Below are 16578 nucleotides of genomic sequence, written 5' to 3'. Positions count from 1 at the left end.
AATAATGCATTGAACAGTAGCTTTAACACTCATTTCGCTCACCTGTGTAGTTGTAACACTGAATAAAAATTATGGCGTCATCTGCATCAGGTAAAATTAAATTTACTCTGCTGTTGTTATAATTGTTGTTTGAAAAATGTTAATGCGTTCTCATATTTATTGAAAACAATGGAGCTTATTAATAAAACCGTTCAGATGTGTTCAACTGAACCTGTGAATTGTGTTTTAGATCCTGATTTGAGGATTGTGATGATTGGAAAAACCGGTGTGGGTAAGAGTGCCATTGGGAACACCATTCTAGGAAACAAATATTTCAAATCTCGTCCCAGTTCAGAGTCAGTGACTGAAACTTGTCAAACAGGTGAAACACAGTGGAAAGGGAGAAAAATTACTATTATAGACACACCAGGAATCCTGGACACTGAGAAATCTGTAGAGATGATCAAAAAGGAAATTGTGAGATGTGTTGAAGTCTCCAGTCCAGGTCCTCATGTTTTTCTACTGGTGCTCCAAAGCAGTCGATTCACCACAGAGGAGAAAAACTCTGTGGAAGCCCTGCAGGCGTTGTTTGGTCCAAAAGCTCAAGATTACATGATTGTGCTGTTCACCCACGGAGATGATCTTGAAGACCAGGAAATCACCATACAGCAGTATGTACGTGAAGCCAAACCAGAGCTCAGAGAAGTCATCCGCAGCTGTGGAAACAGGTTCCACGTCTTCAACAACAGAAGCAAAGACAGAAAGCAGGTGGAGGAGCTGATGAAGAAGATTGACGACATGGTGGCCGGAAATGGCGACACATACTACACAAATGAAATGTATAAAGAGGTGGAAGAACGAAGACAGAAACAAGCTCAAATGGAGGAAGAAGAATACGAGTTCCAGGCTCATCTGTTACGACGAATTCTGCTATTTCATTTACTTCTTAATAGACAATAAAAAAACATATTAGATGATGTAAACCTGTAGACAAATATCTATGCTGTGATTTTCTTTGATTAGTGTTAGCCTTTGTGTTGACTTTAAAAAAAGGAAAACAATGAATCTTAATTAAAATGAATGAGTTTGAAAACAGTAATCAGAAATCAAGCTGTGATGGGCTACAAATATTAAAAAAAAAAACACTTTTTATAGTAGCCCTGTTATGTAATCAGGGTAGTTGGATAAGTGTAAACTTCATTTTATGCTGTTTAGTGATGATAAATGATAAATGTAAGAATGATGCTGATGTGTCAGAAAATAGGCTCAAACAATAAGTGTAAGAGATTCTGTCTGTGGCTTCTTATTAAAACCTAATTCTTAAAATCTTTAAACATATTCCTACCACTACATACTTTTTCAGTGTTGTTTTATAAATACACAAATCATAATACAAATCATTGTACTCTTACCTTTTAAGATAACGACTCTCTAGTACAGGGGTAGGCAACTCCAGGCCTCGAGTGCCGGTGTCCTGGAGGTTTTAGATCACACCCTGGGTTAACACACCTAAATCAAATGATTAGTTCATTACCAGGCCTCTGGACAACTTCAGAAATGCTGAGGAGTCATTTAGCCTTTTAAATCAGCTGTGATGGATCATGGACACATCTAAAACCTGCAGGACACCGGCACTCGAGGTCTGGAGTTGCCTACCCCTGCTCTAGTACTATAGAAATTTTGCAGTTAGAGAAAAGATGGAGTAACGTGACTAAACTTTTTAAACTTTTGCTGTGCTTGAAGGGCTTTCAAACACACTAAACCCACCAGAATAAATTGTAAACTCTCCTGTATGATATGCTCTGATCTGTGTCTTTTAAAATGTGAAAAAACTCCACTTCTACCCTTAGATCAGGGGTGCCCAATCCCGGTCCTCGAGAGCTACCGTCCTGCAGCTTTTAGATGCATCCTTGTTCCCACATTCAGCATTCAGCTGTGTTGGAGTAGGGATGCATCTAAAAGCTGCAGGATAGTACCTCTCGAGGACCGGGATTGGGCACCCCTGCCTTAGATAGTACAAGTGTAAAAGGACGCGGCATGACTCAGGTATGGGTTGCTGATAGTTCGCCTTTATTTACGCTTCCTTCCAGCAAGATGCTGGTACCATCAGTTGCCTCCTTGACAAAACACACCACAGCAATTCATCAGTTTTCTGAGGCCCCTGGTGGCTATTGCAAAATAGGGAGGTGTCGTTAGAATAATGGGTCTCATCTGTGTTTGCCAACCTCCCCTGACACTACATCATGGCTGTATCCCAATTCAGGGTATGCAGCCTTGAAGGCCGATTACATCACAGCGACACGACGAAGGCTGTCCCAATTTCAAGGCTGCTTGAAATGCGGCCCTCAAATGCGTCCTTCATTTCCCTGAATTTTAAGGATGTGGCGGTGTAGACTTCGTCGTAGTCGTCAGAGGTGTAAACGGTTGACGGCTGAAGCGGGATGGCCGAAGAGTAAACTTTTAGAAGTAAGTACTGAATATTATGTCAATTATTTATGTGCAAATGTTTAATAACAAAGAACATTAAAACCATACTGTTGGCCAAATGTCAGCAAAGTTATGTGACATTAGCGATGTTAGTGCCAACTTGGTTTTAAAGCCTTTACTTTGAAATATACGCCGCTCAATAGTCGCCCTTAATCTCACAGAGATTGTGATGATTTTATGGATAATTAAAGTCAGTCATATATCCACAAACACAACAAGCTGAAAGTCAGTGATGCTGCTCGGTTTGCAGTCCTGAACATCACAGCACAAGCAGGATTCACTGCACTGTTAATGTGAGCTATGTTATATTGCTGCCTCTGTTCGGTGGTGTCGAGCCAAACGGCTTTAACGTGTGTTTGAACGAGCTGACGGTTCACTCGTTAAGCTGAAAGAAAGATGCTTTAATCACAGCAGTCACGCATGTGTCCACTGTACCATCTGGGAACTCTTCTTGTTTTGTAATAACACGAACACTAAATCCTCCTTCTCTGGTGCTGTTTTGTAGCAGTGTGTACACCTGAGACTGTCACCTGTCTGTCTGTCCTGCACTCTCTCTCTGTTTCTTTCTCTCTGATTGTGGAATAAAAGTATGAACATGTGTTTATAAGTTACACTTGTGTTTGAATCCTGCAGCTTATCACACATTTGATTTCCATGTGTGACAACTGCAAGTGTCCAGAGTGAGGACAGACTGAGGGACCCACTGCTGCACATCATCTGTGAGGCTTTGCAGCCCTGATGATCCACCAGGACAAACTCAGCAGTGTGTGAGGAAGAGGAGGAGGAAGAGCCAGCAGCAGCTGACAGATGGAGAGAATAGACAGACTGTTCCCTGTTTGTGAAGGACTGCTAGAAAAGTTTAACATAACTGTCTGTGCTGAATCAGTCTTATTAGGTAATGTTCAAATAATGTGATCATCTCAGTGTTTTCAGTGTGGGAGAAAGTACTCAGAGTACTCAGGGCCTTCAAGTTACACACTATGAAAGGCAGCAACAAGTTTAATGTGTTGGCCAGAGGGGCCGATGGCGCGATATGGCAGCCTCGCTTCTGTCAGTCTGCCCCAGGGCAGCTGTGGCTACAACCGTAGCTGCCTCCACCAGTGTGTGAATGTGAGAGTGAATGAATAGTGGCATTGTAAAGCGCTTTGGGTGCCTTGAAAAGCGCTATATATAAATCCAATCCATTATTATTATTATTATTAATGTTCAGAAACCTAAAGTCTATATCAGCAGCAGAATGGAGCTAAAATAAATGTTTGTTTCAGTTCTATGAAGCTTTGAGTATTTTGGATCAGTAGCACTGCTGTGTTTGTTGCATCATATTGCTGTAATTGTTTATATGCTTTATATATTCTGAGGTAAGTTGATCTATAGTGTTACATCATATTCTATAAGGATGGTATGTGTTTGTATACTTTCTGCCCAGTTTGACCCATTTAGCAGAAGTCAGCCTGTTTAAGGCTCTGATATCTATTCTGTGTGACTTAAAGCAGTTATGACATGGTCTGATTTTCTCACCCAATAAAGGAATATTTCATATATCAGTCTACTCTTCATTCTATCAGACACAGTTACCACAGCTCGTACATTTTCTTTTTATAAATATATGTAAGCAATGAGCCAAATTTAGTAATACCAACATACTGAAGGAACAATATTTGTCTCTTATATATGATACACCTATATATGCACTGTCAAAGATACTTGTCTTTGAGTGAAGATTTAAGGTGATAGAAAATATAAATAACTGCAACTTGAATCTTTGACCCAGAGTTCAAGCTCACTGTTGTAATATATACACACACACACACACACACACACACACACATACATATATATATATATATTAGGGGTGCAACGATACACAAAATTCACGGTTCGGTTCGGTTCGATACTTTGGTGTCACGGTTCGATATTTTTTCGATACAAAAAAAATGTTCATGCCTTTTTAATTTGTCATTTATTAAAATTATAAATATATATTTTAACTCAAAAGTACAGTTTTTAAATTTAACCCTAACCCTTGTGTGTGTTTTTTATTTTGACAGCGAATGCGCACCACTTATGTGCAGCCCTGGTTATTTAGCTCGTCATATTGAAGCCACAGAAATTCTTTTGTCCATGAAACCATAAAGCTGCACTTTCTTTTTGCCTTATAGTCTGATTTGTCATAACTTCTCCGTTTTGTGGTAAGCTTTTCTTTGGCTGTCACTTCTTCACCCTGACCTGTCTTATTTGGCTCAGCAGAACTAAAATAATATAAAATATATATCATATATCCTGCTGCTTTTACGCACGCACTCACATAAGCTCAGCGATTCTCTGCGCGATCAACCTCTCACATGTTTAAGCTGCGGGAGATTTCACTTGTCATGTTTGCATAGTAAGCTAACGATTAATAAGACGATGTCAGAGGAATTGGTGCACAAATTATCATCACTCACAGATCAGTGCTGTCGCTCTCTATACACAGTTCGCACGATTGCAAAGTGAAAGCAAAAAACAAGCGCAAATTCAAACGCGATTTCAATATATCACATATTGACAGTGGCTCACCGATGCCAATGACATAATTACCCAGCTACATTTCTGAAAGAATGCAAAAGCATTGACATATATTTTTCCTTCCTACAATAGCCCGACGGGCAGGGCAGAGATAGATTTTGGTACCCCGAATGAAAAAATCGCTAGCTCCGGGACGTCGGGCTAGCGATTTTGCGAGCCCTGTATCTGATTGAGGAATCACTCATCTTTGTCTTTGCACTAGGATGATGTCGGCTCAATTACACCAATGTAATTGAGCATTGCATGGCACATCCAACATACTGTTTTACTTTAGTCCATGACTCGCTTACCTTCAGGGTCATACGTCACATGAAAACCAAAATAATTCCAAATGCCAGATCTGGTCCATGTTGCAAGGAGAGCTTAACTTCTGTCTCGCTAGCTTGCCCTGCGCTCTTCCTTCTGAGATGCTGTCTGTGTTGAGCGCTCAGTGGATCTGCGTTCGACTACTCCGCCTAGGCTGCACTGTCGAGCCTAGGCGGAGTAGTCGAACGCAGATTCACTGAGCGCTCAACACAGACAGCATCGTCAGAAGGAAAGTTGATAAAATAAATTACAAATGTTGTATTGTTCGATACATATGCGTACCGAACCGAAAGGACTGTATCGAACGGTTCAATATCGATACGAATATCGTTGCACCCCTAATATATATATATTTCTTTAGTAGTTTTTTTTGTCTGCTTCCACTTGTCTTTGCACTAGGATGATGTCGGCGTAAATGTGCAGTCATATTCGTTGTGTTCCCACTAGTGCTTTCAGGTTAATCTCGTTGAAATGACCTTAACGCCACAACACGGCAAATCTCCGTTAACGAGCTACCGCCGATCGCTCCGTGCATGGGGCTAGACGGTCAACACGTTAACGAGCTAACTGCGCTAACACACTAGTTCACACCAATGTAATTGAGCATTGCATGGCACATCCAACATACTGTTTTACTTTAGTCCATGACTCGCTTACCTTCAGGGTCATACGTCACATGAAAACCAAAATAATTCCAAACGCCAGATCTGAATGAGGTTCAATTTGCCTGTTGCAAGGAGAGCTTAACTTCTGTCTCGCTAGCTTGCCCTGCGCTCTTCCTTCTGACTATGCTGTCTGTGTTGAGCGCTCAGTGGATCTGCGCTCGACAGTGCAGCCTAGGCGGAGTAGTCGAACACAGATTCACTGAGCGCTCAACACAGACAGCATCGTCAGAAGGAAATTTTTTCGAATAGTCTTCTTCTTTTAATCTTTATTTCACTTTCTACTTCTCTATCAGTACATGCAAACTGAAGGTAGCCATGTGACAGTAACTATCAACAACATTAGAAACAGGAATATTTCAGGAATTCAATGCTCTGAATTTAGTAAAAAAAAATTGCACAAGTTAGACTGGATGTTGGTTTTGTTTGTTATTATCAGATTTTTTCTTTTCTTTTGAACACACATATCGATTTTTGGTGACTGAAAGGAACCTATTTCTTTGGCATTATCTTAGATGCAGATGAAGAAGAGAAGTTCTTTCTTTAAAAAAGTTTATTTTTAACAAGTTGAATAAAATCATGAATCTTGTGAAATTTCTTGCTAGACTTTCTTATGTTGGGTCACCTTATTTTTCTTTGCAATGCATGTAAGTCAAGTCAGGATTTCCTTCCTTCCGTTAGATTCCTCTTCTTTTGGACATTACTGCTTCTATTTTTTCTCATTTTTAACTTTTATATATTTTTTTTAATTATTCAACTTTATTCAACAAAATTTTCTACTGTATTTCAATTGGAGAATCTTCAAATTCTCATTCAACTTACTCATTTTGTGTGTGTGTGCCTGCTTAACAAGCTCTGTCTCTCACTCTGCCAAGATTCATCTTAAAAACTTCTGTTTCAACTGCTGCTGTGTCCACAGTGTTTGCTCTACATCCATCATTTTACCCTCAAAATGTAGCCATTGTTGTTTTCTTTCCAACGGTGTGTCTTTCAAAGCTCAGAGATGTAAACTTTTTCAACTGTGTGGATCTAAGTAGAGGGATAACCTTCTAACTGACCCATAGGAATAAATTCTATTTTTTTTGCTGTTTGACTCAACAGCGGGAATGAGCCCACTTTTTAAATTGCTCCTTTGGCCAAATTTTTTGACAGCAGGAACATGAAGAACACACTGTTGTGCAGAACGAGCCCTCGGGATCGTCACTGTTTGAAAATGATTTTGATGGGAGTTAGGGTCTTGGATTTAGAAGCAGTTGTTCAACATGTGCACTGAGGTAGATTTGACATGGTTTTGCCACAGAGTAACAGTAGCTGTGTCCCAAAACGTCGGCTGCATCCTTCGGAGGCCGCATTTGAAGGCCGATTACGTCACAGCCAGGCGACGAAGGCTGTCCCAATTCGTCAACTCCTTCAAATGCGTCCTTCATTTCCCCGAATTTGAAGAATGGGTCGGGTGTGTCCTTCGTGGCCCACCATATCCCAGAATTCATAGCGCGGCCCAGCCAAATTTCAGCTGCCAACAATGGCGGCCGCTACTAAGTTTTAAAATTAGTCTTATTAATCTTTCTGGGTCACAAAATAAACTTTTAACATATTTTCAGGCGAGAAAGTAGCTGTGTAAATTTCAAATATCTGCTCGGTTTATCAAGACATGGCATATTTGCAAAAGTGTGCCGACGTTTTCGGAGACGTCTGTTACCCACCGGCTCGATAGCAAGCCGGGGGGTTCAATGGTCACTCTGAGAGCAGCGGACTCCCGGCTTCATCGTCTTCAGACCCCCGCTTTTTCGCTACTCAGGTTAAACATGATATATAAGTCACTTGGATAACTTAAAATTTTAATTTTTTACCCTTTTTCTGTGTTTTATTTGTTCCGGAGTAAATCGGTTTGGCTGATATCAAAGTTATTAAATTATTAGATATCCGGACAGTCCGGACAGTCACGCCGTACGAAGCCTTTGACCTTCAAAAGACTGAGTGCCAACTTAGTATGAGCACATTTGCAATGTGTGTATGAAAATGATTATAACCGCTTATTTTAGTAAGAGAAATCAAACATTGTCAATCCTGACTCCACAGGGAAACGAGCCTTTGTTGTACCTGTGTGTGTTTAATCTTTTGCATTCTGCCATTCAAACTTTAATGATTCAAACAAAAAAGTCCTAATCTGGGAAAAAAGAACTTAAATAAGAGTAAAAATGAAACTCCTAAAATGAAACTGAAGAGGTTTGAGTAAAAGGAAAATAAATGCTTTGTGTCTTTTGTTTGCTCTGACTCTTGTTCTCATTTTTATTTCAATAAGATCTTTTATGTCTGTTTGTGTTTTCTTTTGGAAAAATCTTTATTTGTTTCGCTTCATATCTTTATATGTAACTATCTTCTCAAACACTCTGCAAACCAATAAATAAATCCAATATATTTTTATAGGATGTTTTTACACTCAGATTTTTTCACTCCCTGCTCACTAACAGATGGACCAACACTATCAAATCCGAATCAGTTTTCAGGAAAATCACAAACTTCATCCATTAGTCTTTCTCTACTGATTGAAAACACACACACACAAACTTTGGACCTTTGAGAATCAAGAGTCTTATTTCTATAGATAAGTTAACTGAATTTGAATAAAGGCCTGACAGATGGATCTGCACCACAGCGACCACCAGAGGGAGCTGTTGTGCCACTACTGATCTCTCTTGGCGCCCTATCATCTGCTTTCTCTAATCCTAAAAAGATAAAGTGAAGCTCTTTGAGATCTTCTCTATACTTCTCCATCACTCTCAAAGCAAACATCACATCTGTAGTTCTCTTTCTCAGCAGGAAGTCATGCTCATTGATCACCACCTGTCTTCTCATTCTAGCATCATCAACGTTCCATTTCTTCATGGTATGGCTCAACAACATTATCCCTCGGTGGTTGCTACAGCTCTGCACATCAACCTTCTTCTTAAAAACAATACAATTACATTTTTCTCCATACCTCAGGGATCCCCTCACTCTCTCCAGGATTGTGTTAAACCATCTAGTTAAAAAAAAAAAACAGTCCACCACCCTCTCTCCTACACATAGAGACATACCATCAGGTATGTCATCTGGACGACCTTTGCACTCTTCATCCACTCTGTTTACCAGGTCATGTAACCTATTAGTATTCCAGTTTGCTTTCTTCATCTCATCACCCAGGTAACCTGGGTGTAAAAAAAACGTATTTTCCGGCGATGTTTGCTACCCCACAATCCTTTCTGTTCTGTAGTAAATTCAGTGACATTTGACCGTCCTGTTGCTCCCATTGAAATTTATACAGCCTATTTAAAACCTGAAACTTAAAATTGTCCGTAGCTTGCTGTTGTTACCTACCTATGTTTTCTATCACTGTGTTTGATGGTACAGCTTTACTCTGCTATAGCTGTGTGCTATAGTTTATTCTTATTAGTGGTTTTTACCTGTGAACATAATCTCACACTTATATGACTCTGACGTTATAGTGCTAATTATTTTTATTATTTTATTGTTGCGTTGTCTATGTTCTCTATCACTGTGTATGATGGTACAGTTTTACTTTGCTATAGCTGTGTGCTATAGATTATTCCTATTAGTGGTTTTTACCTGTGAACATAATCCCACACTTATATGACTCCGATGTTTTAGTGTAAATCATTTTATTGTTTTATTGTTTTATGTAAAGCACTTTGGCATGCCCCTGGCTTTTAATGTGCTCTATAAATAAAGATTGTTGTTGTTGTTGTTGTTACCACTGTCCTGTTTGAAATGGATACTAACTAGCTAACTGACTGAATGCCCATTAACCTCATAACTCCTGTTTGTGTGTGTGTGTGTGTGTGTGTGTGTGTGTGTGTGTGTGTGTGTGTGTGTGTGTGTGTGTGTGTGTGTTTGTACAGAGAGACAGCCAGGTTCATAATGGATATAAGGAAGTTTGTTTTTTTGTTTTTTAAAGGAGCCACATTCAGGCAAAAGTGTAAAATCAAATGATCGATCAATCAAGAATAATGTTGGATCAGTGTTTCAATATTTATATATTATTTTAGATGTTCATGTGGTTTGGTTATTTTCCTTTTGGTTGAAAGTACACTGAGACAGAACTTTTTGTTAGTGATCTTAATAGTATTTTGAACCAAATGTTCAACTGCTTCTTTCATCATTATTTTTGCCTGTATGAATGAGAGAATATTAGATAAACAGGTATTGACAGGTTTCTTGGTTTCACCATCATGAAACATTTCTCCAAGACAAATCACTTCATAACCCTGCCCAAGTGCCCATCCGCCTTGGAGATGGCTCAGCTAATGGCTGATCATAGCTTCTCGCTCCATGGTATCTCAATGACTATTGTCTCAGACTGCGGCTCCCAGTGCACTTTCTGGGTCTGGCAGGAACTGCTGACTGAAAAAGAGAAAGAATAACAATAACTTTATTGATCCCAAAGCAAAATTCCCATGTCTGACATGGCACATCTGCTGGTTGTATGAGAACTGAAAGACCTGACAACTGTCCCTGCAAATGATGTTCTGTATCTCTCTGCTTAATACCCGTGTTTTTCATTGATCATTTCACCATAGTTTTTCACGGTGTTTGCTGGTGAAAAGAAGATTAAAATACTGGTTAAACATCAGTTGGAGCATGGCCCTTTATTCTACTTGGAACATGAAAAACCTTCAGGACCAGTGACAATCTGGGATGGATAACATTTTTGTTGTGTATGAAAGAAGTACTGTAACTGCTATTTCTGGGGGGGGGAAACTACACATCACCAAAGAAAAGAAGCTAAAACATATTGTAATATATGTTTGCACTGATTGCCGATCACGCTTCAACTGAGTCGTCCTCGGTCAGAAGGAATGGTACTCCACAGTGATGTAGTTCAAATAACTTTAATAAGGAGGTGGCAGATGACATCAACAGGATGTACAGCGTTGGTAGGGAGGCGATTGCATTTCAGTATTCACATGCAGGTAAAGGGGGTGTGAGTGTATATATGGGTGTGTGTGGTCATCTGTAAACAGAAAGAACAAACATTTGTATTAACCACTATGGATAGCAGCAGATAGCAGAGGTGGGACCAAGTCATTGTTTTGCAAGTCTCAAGTAAGTCTCAAGTCTTTATCCTCAAGTCTCAAGTCAAGTCTCAAGTAATGTCAGGCAAGTCAGAGTCGAGTCTCAAGTCACTGGTGTAAAAGTCCGAGTAAAGTCACAAGTCTGAAATTTTGAATTTCAAGTCCTTTCGAGTCTTTAAAAAAAAAAAAGAATGTTGCAGTTATATGCTAAATGTAAATATTAGACCATGTAATTTTTAAATCTGTGTTTTTCTCAACACATGACAAAATAGTGAACTTAGAAAATATACACAAATTGTGAAATTGCACCTCTATAAAATGCAGCTCAATTAAACCTAGCTCCAAGAATAATTTTCACCGAGAGTTCTGAGATAAGCTGTATGTTATTCTTGGATGCGCTTGTAGGACTGGCTTTAAAATCGCATGACAAAAATATCATACATATTAAAAAAAACTGCATCACCAACGTAGCCTGGAAAACATTTGCTAGTTAGATGAAGTCAGCTATCTCATCGTAGCATATTTATATGCATATTTATAATTATACGGTTCTTGGAGTGAGTGCATACACTCATGAAGTTTAGTAACTTCAGGTCACTGCAACAAGCCCAGCTACAGTTTACCGACGGATGGGTACAGGACCTTGAAATGCACCGTGTAGAAAGTAAAGACCATCGTACATATCATAAGTTTACCAGTCTCACAAATCGTCGTCATAAATACACATTCGTTAACCGTTTATTAATAGGACCTTTGAGCTCAACGGTAATTAATTAGCAGTGGAAATAATTTCTGGTACGCATCACAGAAATGTAGCAGGGACAATAATACTGTATGCTGTAATCGTACTGGGCAATTAGTGATACAAAAAACCTGTTTTATCCTGTGAATAAAAGTATATGTTTTTGTCAATGTACCATAATAACAGAAGCGAAACGCAATATTGTGTCAGGACAATTCACTATTTATGCACAATAAACAAAGGAGCGACAATTTCTGTTCAGCGCCAGACTTGCTTGTAACCTATATCACCAATTATGTTATGAAAAATGACGCATTAACTACTAAAAAACACTGACCTTCGTGTAAATGCTTGGAGCAGACTAACCTGTGAGCTGCAGTGTTCTGGGACGTTATATTTGGTCTTTGAATGGCTGCAATCCAGTCGCCTCTTTGTTACTTCGGAAACATGGCTCGAACAATTTCTCTTCAACGACGTAATCCGATAACAACCGATCTCTTTACCCGTCGGCTTCCCGTGGCTGTCATGCGACCGGCTATTGCAGTTAATAATACAACAGCTTCTTGACATTTTTGTGTTTCTTTTTATCGCTGTGTGACTGATTTCAATTGAAAGCCTGCGTGCGCTAGTACCTCTTGCCACGAGTTCCCAGAATCCTTTGTGGTTTTACCCCTGAATGACGTCACATTTTCAATCTCTATATAATATGCATGTTAAATTTTATATTTGGGGTGAAATATCAAGTCTTTTCAAGTAAACCGGTTCAAGTCCAATTCAAGTCCCAGGTCATTGGTGTAAAAGTCCAAGTCAAGTCACAAGTCTTAGAACATTTTTTCAAGTCAAGTCTAAAGTCATAAAATTAATGACTCGAGTCTGACTCGAGTCCAAGTCATGTGACTCGAGTCCACACCTCTGGCAGATAGCTTCTACAGTAGGCCTACTGTGGGTTTCCAGCGTAATGTTATACAATCTGCCATAACCTCAAGGCCACTAGATGGCACCCTAAGACCATAAATGAATTTCTGGCTCGTATATACATTGGCAAACCAGACCTCTGCAGATTACAACGATTCAGAGAATAAACATAGTAAATAGTTACATCCACCTACAACCACGATGCTTGACAGTAAGTCGTATATGGAATGAAATATGGGCTGAACACAAGGCTGCCTGTAGTAGGCCAAAAAAACGTAAATTAGCGATAGCAACGGGACCACCTTCTTACGTAGCAAATTACACAGATGAAGTCAAACAAGCATCACTCTCATCTTACAATACTCACATGGTAAGCACGCACACAGTATTAACTCACACAGGAATGCAAGTAAATACGTTATCCTCCGACACACCTCTCATCTGTGCAGAACTGCGCTGAACACGTTCCCAACCGGAAGTACAGATACCGAGGTGCATCATGGGTAACGTAGTCTAAAACAGCTACAGTGAACAAGCGGACTTTTAACACATATTCTTGCTTATCTTTTTTAATTATCTGTAATGATATATAATACATATGATATTGGAATAAAATAGCCATGTGTAATGTTTTGGAGAAGAGAGAACATGTTTCTTTTTGGGATTTCAGGGGTTTTGACAAAGCAAAGAACTGTGAAAGGAAATGTGTTTTAAGAAACAGATTACATGAAATGTATCTTAGCAGATGTGAAAAACCAAGTGGCTACAACATATTTAAAGTTCATAAAAGGAAGGGGGTCTTTACTCAAGAGTCTCTATTTAGAAAAGTTTGCTTGGATCGTTGAATGACAACAGTCAGTGAAACCGCTGTCTTGTTACTTTGTGAAGGAAGCCTAACTCTGGTTCTCTTTGTGTCCAGGAAACTCTTGGAGAGTTCGGAGTGAGGGATAAGAAGAGTGTGTGTGGGAGGGATCAGTTCACCTGTAGCTGGGACAGTCACTGCTGTGGAAATCACGTTTTGTCTGAACCATTTTTGCACCTTGTTTTCACTAAATTCACTGTTAAGGAAGCCCTGTGACTGGGTCCTGATTATCCGTCACCAACATGACATTAAATCTTTTCTGGCACCAACGTGACTGCAGTGTTTTCACAGAGCTTCTTACTTCCTTGTTCTACAACATTCCTTTAAGAAAGGAACTTCGTGAGAATATTTAATGTTTGTTTCATTATTTGCTTTTCAACACTTCCCAAAAAGCCTTTTCAGTGGAAACTGAACGGTTTTACTGGCATTTCCACATCACTATCCAATTTTCTGTTATGTTAGTTACAAAATGCAACACCCTTGTTTCTGTCTGACAGTAGAGAGCACAGACGAGCAGGTTGGGGTCTGTGGCCCGGCTGTGGGGAGGGATGGAGCAGTGGATTCAGGGAAGCCTTGCAAACATAATTGCGATCCATTATCCTAACACACCTCCCTATTTCCCAATAGCTGCTGAAACCAAGAAGTCGCTGGGAGAAAGCTTAAAGTAAACTTTTTCATCTTGACTAAGATTGATTTCTTCTTTTTTATAGTCAACAAAAAGTTCAAAGCTAGTCAAGGCAGATTAACACCTATAATGGGAAATTTCTTTTCTTTTATGTATTGGTTACATGCTTTAGCAATATCACTTTTGGGTTTTTAAAGGCACAAATGTGGAAGAGCATTCAGCCTCAACTTTATTGCACACACACAACCAGGCAGCCTGAGAAAGTTGGTGAAACCCAATAGGGATTTGGAGTTGAAGTCACACCGCAATGCATTGTGGGAGCGCGCCGCCATCTTAGAGGGCCACGAATAGCGTGCATCGGTAATGTGGACCCGTATGAAATATGGCAGTGGAGTGAAAACCCAGACCACCTACCGCCGTTGTCCAACCCTGACACCTTCTCGTACCTTGTCTGTCGGCGCATACATGTCAAATCCTTTTCAGAATTATGAATCCCTGGAGGCGCACATCTAATTCACAAACGGTTGGGTGCAAGATTTGTCCATTTTTAAGTCTCCACGTTGTGAGTACGTTGACTATATGACCAAGATACAGCCAGAGGTTGCACATAACATTGACTTTTCCTCAGCAGCTGCTCCAAAAATTGCTCTAGATGTAGTGAAAGGCAAAAGGAGCCGTCCGCAAAAAAGGCAAATTCCACCTGCTAGTCTGAAGTTGTCACCGATAAGCTACTCCATAAACAGAACATAAACAGAACATAGTTCTGCTGCATCACACATTAGGATGTTTGTTCTAATTTTCTATGACCTCATCGCATTGAAAATAAAACTAAAAGCCTATAAAGAACAATATGAATTTACCAACAAAAAACGATGGCAGAGAACTCGATATCAGCTCGTCTCACCGCTGCTATCCAAGCCTGACGTCTTTGTTTGGTAACATCAGATACATGAGAGCCCTCACGTTGCTTCCAGGAGAGGAAATGATAAAAAGAGCCCATTTTCCAGCTTATTCCCTTCCCGATCGTGCGATCTAACATTGCAACTGACAACACAACTGATGTTTCTGTGTGCTTTCGCTCCTGTAGTCCTTTGGCCTACTAAACAAAGGGCTACATCACACTCCAAAGCTCTATGGGGGGAAAGTCCACAGGTGTGAAGCCTTTGGTTTGTCTCATCTTACACATCGTTTTCTCTCCGTTTTGGCCTCCCGTCAACACTGAGACGGTGTATTTGCTGATGGAACACACAGCGTTTCCAAATGCTCTCGAAAACGAATACATTTGAAAATGGTGCTTTTTTTTTGCATCGCAGTGTGGACAGTGAAAACAGAGACTTTCTAAAACGATTATGCATGTTAGTCATATGATGCAGTCATGTGACTAAGATAGCGGAGGGCATAATACAGCAGCTGTTTTGATTGCTCTCAATCTTGACAGCCCTATTAAATATTAATATCAGTCTGTACATGCTCCACATAGCTTTTCTTCAAACTCTTTAATCCTCACTCACTTTTGCAACTTTGTACTTTTGTGTTACTCGCAGCAACAACTCCACCTCATTGTTAGTCTATTTAACAAAAACTCGGTGCTTTTCCTCAACATTCTGCCGCGACATGTCAAAGAGCCGGAAAGTAAATAAGTAGCAGACAGAAATGAGGCAGGTCAAATCGTCTTACGTTTCACACATGCGCAGTACTGGAACATAAGTATTTTCGCCCGTTTCAATGTAGACGCACAACTAAAAATGCTAGTTTTCAAATCTATCCGGGCTAGTATGGACGTAGCCCTAGAGTTAAATCAGAGATAAGGAGTTGTAAAAATCTCCCTCCTTCTGGAGAGGGCCAACGGTGTAAAGAACAGCTGTGGAATGCTTTTGTCTGGCTGACAGACCACGTGACTTTCCCGCATTGCTTTGTGAGTAGGAATGGCAACAAAATCAAAACACTGCATCAAGCGCTTGTATTTCCAGCACCGGTAATCATTAATTCTGCGGTTTTAATCCCTACTTGCATTTTATTTGCCCCAAAAACAGTTATGTACAAAACGACGGAGAACAAGCCAGGTCCGTACAAAGAAAAAATCTGAGTGAAAGTCTCAGACCCATACGAGCGTACAGAGTGGAGTAAGGACGTTAGCGTGCTGCCCAGCTCCCTGCAACAAGCCCAGGTCCAGTTTACTTTGGTGATTTGGACTATTCTGTCACGGCTGGCGGAGTGAGCCGTGTGGAGTGGAGGAAAAGGAGGACCCAAAATGCAGCAAACTGATGATACGAGTGAAGTTTATTTACACGGTGGCAGTGGCAAAAACAGGCAATGAAGCATGAGTAATGACAAACCTAAACTAGGAGAAACTAAAGAGGCAA

General features: G+C 40.0%; 1 protein-coding gene across 1 annotated transcript; it reads left to right on the top strand.

Moving 5' to 3' along the window:
- The first annotated feature begins 31 nt into the window (after positions 1–31).
- Positions 32–1425, top strand: LOC120743211 (GTPase IMAP family member 9-like). Its single transcript, XM_040046789.1, has 2 exons — positions 32–90; positions 230–1425. Exons 1-2 carry the CDS (start codon positions 72–74, stop codon positions 937–939), a joined length of 729 nt encoding a protein of 242 aa, XP_039902723.1. The 5' UTR covers positions 32–71; the 3' UTR covers positions 940–1425.
- Positions 1426–16578: the final 15153 nt, after the last annotated feature.

The sequence above is a fragment of the Simochromis diagramma genome, unplaced genomic scaffold (assembly GCF_900408965.1).
Source record: "Simochromis diagramma unplaced genomic scaffold, fSimDia1.1 OVJJ01000707.1, whole genome shotgun sequence".
Taxonomy (NCBI): domain Eukaryota; kingdom Metazoa; phylum Chordata; class Actinopteri; order Cichliformes; family Cichlidae; genus Simochromis; species Simochromis diagramma.
This window is presented reverse-complemented; position numbering and strand designations above follow the sequence as displayed.